The 17,794-nt window shown below is 36.5% G+C and overlaps 1 protein-coding gene across 15 annotated transcripts in view; it reads left to right on the forward strand.

The window, feature by feature from the left end:
* The window catches only part of LOC144309603 (rho GTPase-activating protein 20-like), a 52,896-nt gene that overhangs the window by 32,762 nt on the left and 2,340 nt on the right, over window positions 1-17,794 (forward strand). For all 15 annotated transcript variants that reach the window (XM_077890705.1, XM_077890704.1, XM_077890703.1 and 12 more), the window contains 5 exons: window positions 5,813-5,962; window positions 8,622-8,663; window positions 9,299-9,383; window positions 12,955-13,032; window positions 15,243-15,303. In XM_077890705.1, the coding sequence (XP_077746831.1) occupies window positions 5,813-5,962; window positions 8,622-8,663; window positions 9,299-9,383; window positions 12,955-13,032; window positions 15,243-15,303 (416 nt within the window). The remainder of the gene's footprint in view (window positions 1-5,812; window positions 5,963-8,621; window positions 8,664-9,298; window positions 9,384-12,954; window positions 13,033-15,242; window positions 15,304-17,794) is intronic.

The raw sequence follows: 17,794 nt of genomic DNA on the forward strand, positions 1-17,794 counted from the left end.
CCACCTGGGTTTCTCAGTGATTGAGCATCTGCCTTTGGCTCAGGTCGTGATCCCTGGGTCCTGGGATCGAGTCCCACATCGGGTTCCCCACAGGGAGCCTGCTTCACCCTCTGCCTATGTCTCTGCCTTTCTCTGTGTATCTCTCATGAATAAAGAAAATATTTCTCACAGCCCTCCAAGGCCCATATTTTTTATCATCCACAGGCTGCAGAGATGAAAATGGGAACAGAGGAAGTCTCAGAAATGGTCCAGTCATACATAGGGAAATCATGCAAGAGATTCCAACCCAGGCCTGCCTTCATCAGAAGGCCATGTTCTTCCTTCCATACCATGTTGTACCCTTCCATCCTTAGCCCAAGAGACATGCTAACAAATAGCAAACTCATTTCCTGGTTGTTAGGACCTTGCAGACCACTCATATTCAATTTACAAGGGGAATATGTTCTTCTTCTTTTCTTTTATCTTTGTAATTATTATAGCATTAGGGACAGGAGAAGACTTTCCTTTTCTTACTAGAACTATTTATTGTCCTGGGTGCTGCTTACCTCTCAGCCGGTTTTACAGAGCCTATGATGTTCTACTAAAAAGATTTTTATATAAAGATAGTGTTGTTTTTCCACTAGAGAGTTGCATCTATTGAAGGGCTGAATTTTTATTTCGAATGGTTCATTATGACAAAACAAGTTGAACATTTTTCATCTTTCACATATTGCTTTTGAGATATGTCCTTATGTCTACTCAAGGGTTTTTATGTGACAAAATCTTTATCAATTTATTTGTTAATGTTCTTTGAAAGAGACTCAGTTCCCAAAAGATTATCTTATATACTTTATATTATACATTGGTATTATTAGAAAATGTAAGTGATCACAGGCATGTTAATTTCATATTTAACCCAAGGTCTTTGATATAGAGAGAACACAGATTTTTAGAATTCCGAGTTCGGGATATCATCATGGTCAGGTTCTGGTAAGAGCTCTTTTTCTGCTTGCACGCGGCTGCCTTCTCACTGTGTACCCCAAGGCATGTCCTCAATGCATGTATGTACACACATACAGATCTCTCCCACTTCTTACAAGACCATCCATCTTACTGGATTAGGACCTGACCTTGATGATCCCATTTAAACTTAATTACCTTCAAAAGCTCTAGCTCCAAACATGATGATACTGGCAGAGAGGGCTTTATGGTAAGAAGGTGGGAAAGCAGTGGGAGGGAGACACAATTTCATCCATAGCAGTAGCAAGCAGCACTTAATGCTTGCCACAATCTTTAGAAAACTACTATGAGATCATTCCCATAGTAAATATTTTGGTATATTTTTGATCACTGTTAATATGAAAAAATTTACCTTTTTTTCTAGAAGGAAAAAACTAAGAAGAAATAGCCCCTGAAATAAAAAAAACATATTTCATCCCTGTCATGCCTTGGTCTTACATGGAGGAATCAATACCCTCAATCAATCTATTCAAATGAATAATCTGAGTTTAGTGCCTAATTTTTACAATTAGCCATAAAAAAGGGGGTAGGCTGACCCAGGTTCCATTTTACCTCAGCTCAGCCTCAGGCTTCAGCTGGAGACTCTCTCATCTTTAGGTTGACACTACAGAATTTAACAGAAATTGAATAGTTGATTAATTTCTACCTATTTTTCAGTCAGAATTAGTGAATTTTGGCTTGTGTGTAATAATGAGGGGAATTAAATGTTTGTTTCTTCACAAAGAAATTCTATTTCTCTTGTTGTACAAGATGTTACTAATAGTGAAAATTGGGGATTTTTCTCACTTCTTTCATACACTAGAAACTTGTGTTCACAAGAATTGAAGTCAAATGGAATCTTCCTTATCATTTTTGGTATTCATTAGAATACTAAATAAGTTATTTTTCAAATAAAAATTACTTTAAAAATTAAAGTACTTTAAAGTACTTTAAAAATTAAAATAAAAATTACTTTATTTTTAAGAACAGTATCTACTTGGGGCCCTTGGGTGACTCAGTGGTTGAGTGTCTGCGTTTGGCTTAGGTCATGATCCCGGGGTCCTGGGATCAAGTCCCTCACCAGGCTCCCCAGAGGGAGCCTGCTTCTTCCTCTGCCTATGTCTTTGCCTTCTCTCTCTCTGTGCCTCTCGTGAATAAATAAAAGAAATCTTTAAAAAAGAAAGAAGAGTATCTATTTGATAAAATATTAAGATATTTGTACTAGTAGAAACCCGTGAAGAATTTAGAAAAAGGGACTGAACTTAGCTCACACCCTCTTTAGACATCACATTCCTCATCATTAGTTATTTTTTTTAATTTATTTTTTATTGGTGTTCAATTTACTAACATACAGAATAACCCCCAGTGCCCGTCACCCATTCACTCCCACCCCCCGCCCTCCTCCCCTTCTACCACCCCTAGTTCGTTTCCCAGAGTTAGCAGTCTTTACGTTCTGTCTCCCTTTCTCATATTTCCCACACATTTCTTCTCCCTTCCCTTATATTCCCTTTCACTATTATTTATATTCCCCAAATGAATGAGAACATATAATGTTTGTCCTTCTCCGACTGACTGACTTCACTCAGCATAATGCCCTCCAGTTCCATCCACGTTGAAGCAAATGGTGGGTATTTGTCATTTCTAATGGCTGAGTAATATTCCATTGTATACATAAACCACATCTTCTTTATCCATTCATCTTTCGTTGGATGCTGAGGCTCCTTCCACAGTTTGGCTATCGTGGCCATTGCTGCTATAAACATCGGGGTGCAGGTGTCCCGGCGTTTCATTGCATTTGTATCTTTGGGGTAAATCCCCAACAGTGCAATTGCTGGGTCGTAGGGCAGGTATATTTTTAACTGTTTGAGGAACCTCCACACAGTTTTCCAGAGTGGCTGCACCAGTTCACATTCCCACCAACAGTGTAAGAGGGTTCCCTTTTCTCCGCATCCTCTCCAACATTTGTTGTTTCCTGCCTTGTTAATTTTCCCCATTCTCACTGGTGTGAGGTGGTGTATCATTGTGGTTTTGATTTGTATTTCCCTGATGGCAAGTGATGCAGAGCATTTTCTCATATGCATGTTGGCCATGTCTATGTCTTCCTCTGTGAGATTTCTGTTCATGTCTTTTGCCCATTTCATGATTGGATTGTTTGCTTCTTTGGTGTTGAGTTTAATAAGTTATTAAGGAATGTAGAAATGAAATAAAAAATGAATTTAATTTGGTCAAAAGATGAAGATGACTATTAACTCACTGTCGTGAAATGACGAATAGTTACAGAATAGACTATGACCCCTGCTCCCAACATTTGTAAGAGAATGCCTCTATCTTAGAACAGAGGATATCTCCCTAGAATTCTGCAAAACTCCCCAGTTCACTGGGGCTTACCTTTTGGCATAAAGATTAAGGTAGTGGAAAGCAAGAAGGACATCATGTTAATACAACTATAATAAATGACTATTTTTAGAAATAAAAACTGCAGTTCTCCTCCTCTTCTTCTTAAGTCAGTTTACAGTAGATTATCGCTTTCTAATTTCTGCTGAGATAATCCAGTTGGGTCAGTGATTGAGAGTAAAGAAACACAGTAAGACCTTAGAAGAATCTATTGAAGTATAAAGCTTTGTTGTAACACGTTTTAAATATTTCCAAGCTAGCAACTGGCTTTATTAATATAATGCCTTGAGATTTATCCTCTCACTCCCAATATAAATCCCATGAGAAAGCTGGGCTGATGGCTCTGGGGACAGAAATGAGGCTGAGGGTAGGAAAGATGAAAAGGTTACTTCACGGTCAAGTGGTTACAAACATGGGCTTATGAGTTAGGCTGTCTGGGTTCAAACCCTGTCTCCTGCATTTGACAATTTATTTAAACTTTCTGTGAGTTTCCTTATTTGTAAAATGGAGCTAATAGAGACCATCTAGTGTAGTTGCTTGAGGATTAAATTTTTATATTTATATTTATAAAATATTTAGAACAGAGCTTGGCATATGATAAGTGTTCAAAACATTATAGGAGAGTAGAAACCACACTCTGGGCTCTAGGATCATTCCTTGGTTCAACTAATCCTGGTGCTTTATTGAACTAAGGTTATTGGATGGCTTTTTCCAGGTCAATGTATTTGGAAGTTTCCACACAGGATCTTAGGTGTCTGTATATACACAGATACCTATATTAGAAAGAAAAAAATCTGTAAAAACAAGCAGATACCTGTCTATCATTCCCCTTGGGCATATATTTTTGACATGACAATGCCTTTTGAATTACTATCTAGAAAAATGATTTTATCTGTTAATTGACTATGTTCCATAAAAATCTTCAAGCACATAGATACAGGCACTTGGCTGTAATGTTGAAATAAAAAAATGTTGAAATAAAAAATATGGAAAGATATTGGTATCCATCATATTTATATTCATTGTGTCCTAAGCTTTGAATCTACATTATCCTTCAAGTGGGCTTCCTAAAAGATTATTTTTATTTCATAAATCCCACTGAAGAGTTTTAGCTCTAATTTTTCCATGAATCAGTGGAGTCATAGGGATTTTTGCACATGAGGTGTCTTTCATCTCAGTTTAGTTCAGTGTTTTCCACATGTGTTTCTGAATACTAAGGAGTTCCAGAGTGGAGGATCCAAGTTCCCCAGGCATTCCTTATAGGACTTGTAACTGTTTAAATCTCAAGCCCACCTGCGAGTCAAAGTTGTGAATTAACCAAATTAATCAATTAATTAATCAACCAAAATAAATCAATGGTGGTTTTTATCTTTGAGGTCAAAGAAGATTAGGCAGAAATTATCAAAAACCCATTTCACCCCTTCTTACCCCTCAGAGAAATGGGAAGTATCCATGACTTACATATAAGACCTCCGAACCACTGATCTTGGATTGATTGATGGACAGATGGATGGATGGATGGATGGATGATTTTTCAGTTGGGCTCAGTCTGTAGGCTAACAATTTTTTTGTTTTAGCCAGAATCTATGGGAAAATGGTATGGACAAAATTTTAAGAAAGCAAATTGAAAATAACCTATGCTTTAAGGGCTAGAAAATATTTTTTAAATTAAGGTTGAAAGTAACTTTTAAATCTTTCTGATCCAAGCTTGTTTTTTTTTGTTTTGATTTCATCTCTCTCCTTCACACTCTTTAAAAGATTTATTTATTTGTTTGTTTATTTATTTATTTATTTATTTATTTTAGAGAGAGAGCAAGCATGAGTGGGGGGAGTGGCAGAGGGAGAGAGGAAGCCGACTCCTCATTGAGTGGTGAGCCCTACACAGGTGCATGATCTCAAGAGCCTGAGATCGTGGCCCAAGCCAAAACCAAGAGTTGGATGCTTAACTGACTGAGCCACCCAGGTGCCCTTGGTTTGTCTCTCTTAAGAAAAAAATTGTATAACTATTTTTATAAGTCATGTATCATGTACCTTTGTTCAGCCCCTCAAACACTTTTTGAAGTATGCAAGTCATAAATGAATAATTAACTGCAATAATAGCCATAAAATTATGTGTAATAGGTAACAAATCCAGCAATAGCAAATGAATTAATGGTTTTCCTACAAAGCTCTAAAATATACAGTGGTTACTCAACACTCACCATTCAAAAATATGGCTATTTGCTGCCATTAGAGTGTTTTCAGTTTTCCAAGCCAGAGTTTGCTCAACACACACATTGCAAAGGCCCATCTAACCATTTGCTGTGTGTGCACAGAGGGTAATAGAGATGTGGGAGACCTGATTTGCCCCGGAGCAGTGAGAACTGGTCTCTAATGAACACAGCTGTTCCCATAACATTTTGAAATGAACTAACAGAGGTCATGTTTGGGATCTTTCCAGGTATAAGAAAAACTTTAAGATAAAAAAGAAAATACCACTGAACACCATGTGGATTGCCAACTGCATGGATACAGTGGGAGATGCCAACATCAGTTCTGGGAGGTCCTTTGTGTTGGGCTGGCCCACGGTAAACTTTGTGGCCACCTTCAGGTAAGACCGATGCCTTGGTGTCCTGTATCTACATGGCTTGAAAAGGATAACATTGAAATCTATTGTCTACCAAGCTGGTGACTCACTTTTTGACCTCCCATGACACTTGTTTTGCCTTGTACTTGGCCTAAGAAGGTGCTTATATCCACATGGAAACAAGTAGATGATGTATAGTGGGAACTACTGGAGTAATTTCCTTCAGTTTTGATCAATGGTTTTTCAAATGGGCTCTAGTAGCCACTTGAGGAGTTAGGAGTTCTAGTTCTGTGGAAGGAGAATCAACAGAGTGAGGTTCAAGGTCTCCTCTCCAAGATCCTGCCCTCTGATTCCCAGGGAGTATCTGCATTTTTAAATCACCGGAATAGATTTCTTGAGCAAGTACTATTAAAGGGTCCAATTAAATTTGAAAAATTGCTTTTACACTCCCAAGTTAATTCCCTTAACATCAGTATGTAATTATACAAATAAATTGATCATGCCGTTGGATACTAGGTTGCCTGAATTGCTGTGTACAGATTATCTTAGTTGGTGACGATCTAAAACAAAATATGATTCCATTGAGTAGAGTTTAGTTGTGTAAGACACATTTTTAGGCTGACAAGAGGATGGGGAATGTGGATCTCGACCCTGGATATCCTGAGCAGACACCTCTGAGTTTACAGGGATCATGCCACACTTGCATCTCTGTTTGAAACATCCACACCCCAAGCCTCATTCCTGTTTTATGCGGTTGTACTTAACACACTGCTTTCTTCTCCTCACCCCACTCCACCAAAATCTCACAGGTCATCATAAATGTAAGACAACAAAAATCTTTACAAGTTGTTAATTTATTAATCCTATAATGCAGCTGTTGAATTAATGAAAAATTTTCAAATCTTATTAGGAAGAAACATGTATTTATATCCTCTCTGCAGGTCTTCTTTTGCATAAAGATCATCAGTTCCCATTGCTTAATATCTTCTCCAGGTTGCAAGTGGAAGGAAAGAGTTTCAAATGGGAATTTTAAAAAAAAAGGGAATATATAAAGTGTTTGGTAGGGGAGTGTCCAAAAAAAAAAAAAATTTCCCCCTAATAGGAGGAAAATGTGGAAGCCATTTAACTATTAGTTAAAAGGCTGTATAAATAGATAGAAGGCACATATAACAACATCTGGCACCTAATGCTTTTGTTATTGATTATTATTACTGTTCTGCGGATTGGCATGAGTAACTAGAAGCTGTGTCTATGCACCTAGGCAGGTTGGGACACTAAATGGGCATTCTACTTTCTTGATGCGACAGGTCCTGAAATGGTGATGGAGAGGGTGGGGAGTAGTGTTGCTGGTAGAATTATAGAATGTGACAGCCACTGTAGACAGTTTGATGGCTCCTCAATAAGTGAAACACAATTACATATGACCTCCAGACACATATCCAAGAGAAAGGAAAATATATGTCCATGCAAAAATTAATACACAAACATTTGGGGGATCCCTGGGTGGCGCAGCGGTTTGGCGCCTGCCTTTGGCCCAGGGCGCGATCCTGGAGACCCGGGATCGAATCCCACATCGGGCTCCCGGTGCATGGAGCCTGCTTCTCCCTCTGCCTATGTCTCTGCCTCTCTCTCTCTCTGTGTGACTATCATAAATAAATAAAAATTAAAAAAAAATACACAAACGTTTGTAGCGGTATTGTTGACAATAGTAAAAGAAAGAAAGATAGAAGGAAAGAAAGAAAGAAAGAAAGAAAGAAAGAAAGAAAGAAAGAAAGAAAGAAAGAATAAAGAAAAGGAAACCAAGTGTATATCAACAAATATACAAAATGTGGAACAGGAGCTAGGGACAGGAGGGAAGGGAGAGTGACTGCTTAATAGACACATGTTTGCTTTGGGGTGATAAACATGTTCAGTCACGATGGTTGCACAGAACGATGAATATACTAAAGGTCACTAATGGTCAATTTTCTTTTATGTGTAATTTACCACAACCAAAAAAAATGCTGGTAAGTGATAAGCCCACATGTGAATGAGCCTTAAGACATTTGCAACTTTGGATATTAAATGCTGTGAAAATTTTAGCAGAGAACATACTGATCTTTAGTAATTTTGCATCAGGGGATTGATCTTTCTCAGAAGATCACAGTGATGAAGAATACGGTTTTTAGGAACTAATTTAACATATTACAATCTGCCATATGTATAAAGAAATAAAAATATTACAGGTGTTTTTTTCTGAAAAAGATATTCTTGTTTCTGAGCCAAGACAGTTCCATCAAATTGCTAAATTTCTTAAATGTGATTTAATTTGAATGGTAATATTCTTTATATCCGAATAGCCCTTGCAGCTGCAGGAACACTCTGAGCTATAATTAACCTTTTTCCAGTTCTGGAAACTAAATATCAAAGTGGTTAACAACATGCCCGTGATCACATAGCTTGCATCACATAGTCACAATTAAGTTTTCAGATTTGAAATCAACTCTTCTTCCTCTTTAGGATCTACTTCCCATTGCTTTAATAGAGTCCACCAAAAGCCCAACTCTAAGGGGAGTACAATTTACACATCCACATCCCTTAACAACGGGCTCCTGATATTTTTAATCTGGAATGGTGATCTTAATATGTTAGTAGGAGTATTGTACGTTCCTCAATTTTTTTCTTCTCATTTTTTAAATTGCAGTTCTTCAGAACAAAAGGAAAAATGGCGTTCTTACCTTCAAAGGTATTTTGTCAATGTATTATTATAAGTCTTTAACCCATGATGGAAAAAATGTAGATCTCTTCAAAGCAGTGCCCCCAAACTATGTTCCCTTCCCTTAGTAGAAATTGTTACACTATCCTCCAATGATTTCTTATTTAATTGTACCCTGGCCATTACTACAAATAACCTGCTCTCCTTTACATGCATATATTGCTTATTTTTTATGAAATTCTGGTTATCACTCTCATCTTCCCCCGCTCTCCAACCTCATGATTATAGCTAACATTATTCTCAAAACATATATTAAATTTCCATAAGTGCAGTTTACCCTACCGAGTAATGCTGAAAGCAACTTCTAATTCCTACATTTGAAGGTGCTAGTATGCCCTCTGGTCTAGCTAGGCAGGAAAGCTTTGGTGACTGGATCTGCTGGTCAAATCTCACATGACGAGAGTGATCCATTGTTTTCCGAGTCACAGCTTATTTTCCTGAAATATTTTTGCATGTTTCCTTCTGACCCAAAATTTGGTTTTGCTGAGCTTATTTATATGCATTTAAAAATAACAAAGTACGTTGAAAACATGATCAACATAAATTGATTGGAAAGTAAGGTAATTTATCCTACTCTATTTTGGGTTACTATCAAATTCGATTAGGTACATCATGCTAGCCAAAGAGAAGGAGCAGCCAAAAAGCATTCTCCTCAAAATCTTCACTGAGAACATCAAGAACTGTGCCTGTGTGAGTATTTTTAAGACCAACAATTAAATTCTGAGTTCCTAATTCTGACTGAATGAAAAAGATGGAGATAGAGGTGGAGACACAGAGAGGGAGGAAGCAGTGAGTTGGGGAGAGAGGAAAGAGAGAGCAAAAGGTAGGAAGAGAGAGAGAATATTTAGAAAAGTACCATGAGGAAAAATGTATTTTCCCCCTCTCCATGTACTGCTTTATAGACCTAAAAATTGCGTCCTAGGTAATATGAAGCAAGAGGAATACATACTACAGTGCTTAAGCAAGGAAAGAGTATCGGATGTTAAGTGTCTATAACATTTCTCTGGATCCTTCTAATTGCTTATAGTGGCTTGTAATACAGTGATTTAGAATCAACCATTTTTTCCCCAGTGGCCACCACTTACATACAGAATGGTCTGGATTGTCTCCACAGTCCTTTTTCCCCTCCAGATATTTTATTTGGTATAACTATAAACTCAGAGAAAAGTTGTAAGTATAAAAGTAATACAAAAAGACCCCGTATACTCTTTCTCTAGATTCACCTATTGGTAACACTTTATTCCATTTGCTTTATCACTTATTTTCTTTCTCTCTGTCTATTACATGTATGTGTATACTTACGTTTGAGGGTCATACATATACTATGGCCCTTTTTCCTTAAACCTAAGCATTTCTTAAGAATAAAGATATTCTACAGTTATCACCTTTAGTGAATTTAACCTTGGCATAATACTTTACTCTGCCATTCCCATTCTCATTTTGTCAGTTGACCTCAATAATGTCTCCTTTCTAGTACAGGATCCACTTAAGGATCAGGTGTTTCATTGAGTAGTTATGTCAAATGCAGAGGAGTTTTAAAAAGTCTTTTGTTCCAAGGAATATCAGGATTGAATTGAACTAAGAGGGATGACACTTTTAAGGGATCAGCATATTTCTATTTCAATTTCTTTATACCGTGGGGAGAAAAAAATCAAACCAATTGGCCCAGTTTTGTGTGTAAAATTTGATTTCTGAAATTGTAGTACAGTAGCCAAGACATTTACAGTGATGAACAAGATACTTTGGGTATCTTTAAATGGCATTTTTTTGTGGTTGTTGTTATAGTTTGAAGTAGCTCTAGATCACACAAAACATTATTTGAAGGTGGAAAAAAAAGATATTCCTGGATAAAGCAAAAGCCATGCAAATATTTTGATCTGTTGCTAAGTGCAGGCTAGATGCACTGCATGAAGGAGAGAGAATTCTCTAGCAGCAGAGCACATTCTCGTCTCTGCCTTTGATATCAATTGTGGCAGTGGTTTACATTCAGAACTTTCCTTGGAAAATTACCTTGAATTTTTTAAAAATCAACTTTATTGAGGTATAGTTTGGGTGAAATAAACATTTCTGATGTTCTTCACCCATTATTAAAGATCCAGGTTTCCCACTGCACTGTTTCACTTCATCGTAGAAAGATGATTCTTAGCATTCCTTGTGCAAAACTGGTGCAAACAGATTTACTTAATTTCTTTTATCTGAATATGGCTTTATTTTTTGACACTGACTCTTGAAGGATATTTTTGGGGATGTAGAATTTTGTTTGCAGATTTTTTCCTTTTAGTCCTTTAGATGTCCCAGTCTTTTGCTCTTGATGCTTTCTGATGAGTAGTCTGTGATTAAACATTAATCCTCAGTAGGTGATTTGTCATTTTTTCTCTAGCTGCTTTCAAGTTTTCTCTTTATTTTTGGTTTTTAACAGTGTGGCTAGGAAGTACCTAAGCATGGTTTTCTTTGAATCTGTCCTATTTGACATATTCTGAATTTCTTGAATTTATAAATTGATGCCTTCACCAAATTTGGGAAATTTTAATCATTATTACATCAAATATTTCCTTCCTCATTATTTCTCTTTCTCTCCTTGTGACAGTTCCATTCTTTGCATATCAGACACTTTCACATTGTTCAGAGATCTCTCAGGCTCTGTTAATTTTTTCAATCTTTTCCCCCCTTTTCTTCTTCACACTGGATAATTTCTAGTATCTATTTTCAAATCACTGACTTCTTTTCATCATCTCCATTATGCAATGTAGCCTAGTCAATAAATTTTTTAAAAATATTTTTTCAGATAAAAATTTCTATTTTTAAATATTTTTCCTCTCAAAAAAGGAAAAGTCATAAATACTTCTTATTTCTATACTAAGATGCCTCTATTTTTGTTTATTGTGAGCACATTTTCATTTGTATCATTGAGCATTATTGTAATAGCTGTTTTTGGCTAATAGTCTAAGCATCTAGATCATCTCAGGTGTGGCTTCAGCTCTTGAAAATTGATCTCATTTTCCTGGTTCTTCATATATTAAGTAACAGTTTGACTCATGAACAAAAACTAACTTTTCTTTTTCTTTTGAATTATTTCAAAAAATAGTTTGTTTTTCTGAAGTTATTTGTTTAGAGAGAGTTCCTTCTAATGGAATTTGTCTGTTGGGAGATCCTACAACATGCAGGAAAATATACATACATCCCTTGAATTACTATTTCAATGACTATTTGAATGACTATTGAATTACTTTTGGACCATCTGTGATATCAAGTAATTGCATTCAATTCATAGGAAGAAAAATACAATGAAAGGACAAGGAATGAATTATGAAAGAGCATCTTTTAACTTTGCTTTTAATATTTTCAAGGCCTGTGAGTGTCCACTTGTGCTGTTTCTTCTTTATGCACTGTTTCCTGAAGGACACAGGCCCCATTGCCTAAAAATGTTACAAAAACTGTATGCATAGTAAATGTTCTGGTTACATATTCTCTTATTTTAAAATGACTTTTGTAATTGAGATAGTTTTATAGATCCATCTCAGATTCCTATTAACCCCTTTCAGAAAATTTTCTGTAAACTTTTCCTAGTTGTATGGAGCAGTTTCTCAATGTATGGTCTGATAGAGAGCTATTATAAGTATCTACTCACTGGCAGAGTTGTGAATAGAACATAAACTTCTAACATTTCCAGTCTCATTTCCTAGATTCATTGGTTTTATTTGTCTTAACAGATTGCAACAATGGAAGTCTTAGTTAATCATGATGCCTGACAAAGAAAATACAGACTAAATAGTAGTTTTTAAAAAAAGTGTCTTTCATAGCCAGTTCTTATCTGATTTTACTGAAACCGACTATGTAATTACAAAGGAACTAAGCCATACTATACAAACACAACTCAGTAAGAGAGGAAAGTATCTAGTGCCTTCCTTTAATACTATCCCCCTCCCACCATTTTGGAAATAGCCTTATGGAGCTGAGGGTCACCCAAGTGCCCTCTTGGAATTCTCAGTTTTTCTCTTCCTTGCTTCAGCTGCTGTATTTTGTATGCCACAAATTCTTGGAGGGAAATATATGTTTTACTGACATGTTTCCTACTAGCTTCATGTTACATAAAAAAAATGAAAATATAATTAAGGGTTCGTGTTCTACACGTGCTTTACTTTGTCATTACCTGAAAACAAGCTTTACCTTTGGAGTATGGATAATAATTTGACAATTATTTGGTCACATGCTTTAAATCTAAAAAAAAATTGTAGCAATTTTTCTTATTTATTTTTTACAGTCCGTAACTATAACAGTGACAAATTCCAACACGGCAAATGACACTATCAACATGTTACTAACAATGCTGGGAATAACCGTAAGTTGCCTATAAACTATTTTTAGTTTACGAACCAACTTTGACTTTTGAGATTTGTGTCTGTGTGTGTGTATGTGTATGTGTGTGTTGTGCACCTCCCATCATAAGACAGCTGATTATTGTAGATAACAGTCATATTTTGTCCTTCCAACTTTAGAAATTGAAGGCAGCAAAGCTATAGTATTAGCTTATACATGAGTGCTATCTTATATTCCCATTTTAAATTTTCTGAAAATTCAAAGTCATAGCCTAAAATTGGGCTATAATTTTAGAGTGCTAATAACAACATGCAGTTTATTGTATATATTTTAAATACAGACAATAACAATGTTTCTAAATTTCTTTTTTTTTTGTTTCTAAATTTCTAAATATTTCCTCCTCTATTGGACTCTTTTCTGTGTTTTCAATTCTGATACGTCCCCATCCCTATTGACCCTAGTTATCACACAAGGAAGAACTCAATCTGTTTAATGAATCCTAAATTACATGTTCTGTTGTACCTTTTGACATAAAGACTACATGGCTACAAGCTACCTCTGTTTGATGCAGATCCTGAGGATGAAGCAGCTCATACTCTTTAGGAACTGGTAAAGACAAAGACAAGTTCTGAATAAGACCATGGATCTGGGGCATTTGTACATAGCACTTTCATCTTGTTTGGGTTTTAACTGTCTGTTCTTTACCTTTTGATGGTGCTCGTGTGAGTTGCTGATATCTTTTTATGAAAGAGAAATATATTTGAGGATGAGGTTTTATAAGGGAAAAAAGAGGGACAGTGATAGATGGAGAGAACCAAAAGGAGCACTTGGAAAGCACAGCTTCTTATCCAAAATCCTCTGTAAATGTGACGTGACATAATCATAAGATTGTTTGTAAATTCTATCTGACCCAATGGTATAATAAAGCCCTTTAAAACTTCAGAGCAACTGGAATTTGGCAGAAGAGATCAATGATTTCTGTACAAACAACATTTAATAATACATCCAAAATAAAATTGAATTTATATGTACTGACTAAAGCACATCTCTACATACATTTCTAACCTGTATGATATATAAACCCTAAGTAAGAATTAAATCCTGGAAAAGAGAGTGAGTGGTTTGAGGGATGAAGGTGGGGAGATTGATTAATGATTTAACTCATTTTATTTCACGTTTGTGATTTTCTTTGCTTAAAGTGATCAATGTCACTAGGCAAAGAATTTCTATTTTAATGAAGAACTGGGGTTATTTGGCTTTATGTATACCTGATTTAAAGGATTCCAGCATGGCATTTCCAAACCCTACCCTACCTTATTAGCTCTTACTTCTTATTTGCAACACAATCTTGAGCAGATTTAGCTGTGTGTGTGTGTGTGTGTGTGTGTGTATCTGTGTCTGTGCCCATCCATACCTGTGACATTCCTTCATAAGGTGAAGGCCATGATTTTTAGTCAAGAGTCAAGGGCACATGGTAACTATTACCAATAATTCTATTTCAAACATTTTTTGTTTTAGTCTCCTGGAAGACTCTTTAAAATAGTTCAGCAATCTTTATAATTTAGAATTGTTTGTTTCAAACAATTGGTATTTCCAGTATTACTGGGCAATAATTCTGCTGGGAGTAATCGTTTTCTGCATCTGACATGTCTAGAGTCCTCATCCTTTCTCTCCCTAAAGTGGGGTTTGCCTGCCCCAAAGCCAGTGGCTGACTTCCCTCCACGATCTCCTCAAGGTCTCTTGGGCATTTGTCTCCTTTTGTTCAGGGCTGCTGAGCTATTGATGCCTCTCAAGTTACTTTGCTCAGGATTAGTCATAGCAGAGTATATGGCTCTCTGGACAACATGCATCTCTGGGCAGGGACATTTGGAGACAAAAGCCAACACTATCCAAGGAGTCTAGAGACAGAAGAAGAGAGGACTCTGAGATGAGACTTTTACTCCGTAGTAAAGGGACACAAATCTCATTTCTTATGCCATGGATCACCCACAAAGTGAGGGGCTGGCTGTACTGTGGTTTCCCGGTCTTTATCAAAAATTACAAGAATCTGGGACAGTCTATTGGAAGTTGTGAGGGGAACTAGTTAACAAGTACTATAGCTACCTCCATGGACCAAATGCCATTTATCCTGGCCCCAATTCTTCTTTTTGGAAATACAGATATGCTAAGGAAATGTGTTCTTCAAGTACTGTGAAAGATTTGTTTTGACACCTAGTTCTTTTTGTTTCCAAGGGCTCTGAGAAAGACTTCCAGCTGTGGGTGAGTTCTGGCAAGGAAAAACTTCCACTAACTGGTAAGTGTCAGGGAAAATCTAAGATGGGATTGATTAGGTTCAAAATTGTAACTCAAAGTTTCAAAGTAATGGTTGTTCTTTCTTAAGCTTCAAAATCCTTAAAAGTGAAAATCACATGTTATATTCCCTCACATGTTTATTAAATAATTACCAGGTACTGTTTCCCAGGCATTGATAACATCTCTTCATTCAGCAGCTATGATTTAGTGAGGGAGAGAAATGTAAATTTTTGTTTCTACTTCTTGTTACCTGACAAACAGAGCTGTCTTGAAAAAGTGTGATTATTTACTATTTACTTACTTATTTACTCACTTAGGTATGAAAGCAAAATGGATGGGAATTTTTTTCCCATTTATTTTTCATATTTCAATCTTGAATTCTAGTTCCTAACTACTAAGAAGCCTCTATTTTGTGAGAATCCTCTAAAATCCAGTTATGTCCCTGAATCTGGGTACAACTATGTATTTAACACCCCTGCCCTGTGCCCACTTTTCTCTGCATCATAAAGAAAATGAGATAATCACATTTAAACTCCTCTAGTCTTCACTGATGAAATCGCCTGCACTTTGCTGTTTCTCAGGTTTTTTCCATCACTGTTCTTAAGGTTATTGATAAACAGATTGCACCTCTTCTAAAATAGTTATTAGCACAAGTTCTCTGAAAAAAAAATCTTTGGATTAGCAAAATTGTTTAGTGTTTCCAGTAATGGAAGGATTTTAAAAAAAGAAAAAGAAGATAGGGTCGGTAGCAGACCTTGAAGTATAGTAATGGATGGTAATGGTGACAATAATCTCTTCTAGAAATCTTAAAGCATTCCTTCTTACATGAAATTCTTTATCCTTGGGCAGCCCGGGTGGCTCAGTGGTTTAGCACCGCCTTCAGCCCAAGGCCGGATCCTGGAGACCCGGGATCGAGTCCCACATCGGGCTCCCTGCATGGAGCCTGCTTCTCCCTCTGCCTGTGTCTCTGCCTCTCTCTCTCCCTCTCTGTGTGTCTGTCATGAATTAAAAAAAAAGAAATTCTTTATCCTTTTAATAAACCTGTGAAGCTATAACTCTTTTTCAAATAATCTGGAAATCTAAACAACCAATTTCCTTTTTTAAAAAAACAACCAATTTCTTTCTGCAAAATATATATTCCCAGTCTTAGACTATAGAGTCACAAAGCTCATCACTGAGATCAAAATCCCCCAGTACCACTTCCTGTTTTGAATTAATGTTGATATCTTTGTAAAAGTTGGACAGGGGCAGCCCTGGTGGCTCAGCGGTTCAGCACTGCCTTGAGCCCAGGGTGTGATCCTGGAGAGCTGGGATCGACTCCCACATTGGGCTCCCTGCATGGAGCCTGCTTCTCCCTCTGCCTGTGTCTCTGCCTCTTTCTCTCTCTCTGTTTCTCATGAATAAATAAATAAAATCTAAAAAAAATGGTTAGCAGTAAAAAGGAAAAAAGCTAAATACTTATATATGTTTTAATAAAGTGCATTAATTTAGATAAAAATGATGTAGATGATAACTTTTTAGACTTTGAATAGCTTCACACACGAACGCAGCTCTAAGGAATCTGAAGAGCCTGTTGTTCATGATGATCCATTACAGCATTCAAAATGCATTTTTTAAACGTACTCTCAATTCTCAATTGTGGATTAACTCCTGGTTATCTTGGCTTGGTTGTATTGCTGTCATAGAAGCTTCTTTTTCCTTAATGGAGGGAAGTCCCTGTGATTCTTGTGAACATTGCATTTATGACGGATGAAAAGAACAGCAAAAGCTCCTTTAGGTACATTCAATAATAAATCTGAAATGACAGAATGAGAATTTTCATTCTATTCTTAAAAAATGAAATCCATATCATTGCATAGGGTCTTTGAGAATTCTCTAGAGAGGAAAAACAATTTAAAGCATAAAAGAGCAAAACAAATCACTTGGCAGGCAATTCTGGATGGCTGTGGGTGTGGTTTTCTATTCTCTAACCATCGTTTTACAGTTTGCTTCTGGGTTTCCCACTCTGCACACCCTTCCTTCTGATCATTGCCTGGCAGGACACCCATAGAGGGAGGGCAGCAGTGGGAGGGAACCATAAAGCATAAGGGCAACACATCCCACTACTCTCGAGTAGCTCTGGCTGGAGAATTGACAAAAGGAAATGAAAAAAAAATCTGTTCGACTGACATTCTGTTGGAGAGAATAGTGAAGATAGCAATTCTTTATATATATATACTCCAAATATTTAAAAATTTATTAACCAAAAAATAAAAATAAAAAATAAATAAAAAATAAAAAATATTAACCACCAATGCTTATTAATATATTCACTCTGATAAGTTTGTGTGTGGACAAGCATTTCAAAGAATGAATGTAAGGCTCGACGGGGTCAAGTAATTTGCCTAAGATGTATAGATCTAGTTAGTGTCAAGGCACAAACTAGAAAAACTTAAACATTCTCAGAAACACAGAAAAAGTCAGCATTGTTTAATGCACTCATGAATATATGT

The sequence above is a fragment of the Canis aureus genome, unplaced genomic scaffold (genome assembly GCF_053574225.1).
Source record: "Canis aureus isolate CA01 unplaced genomic scaffold, VMU_Caureus_v.1.0 ptg000124l_RagTag, whole genome shotgun sequence".
Lineage (NCBI taxonomy): Eukaryota > Metazoa > Chordata > Mammalia > Carnivora > Canidae > Canis > Canis aureus.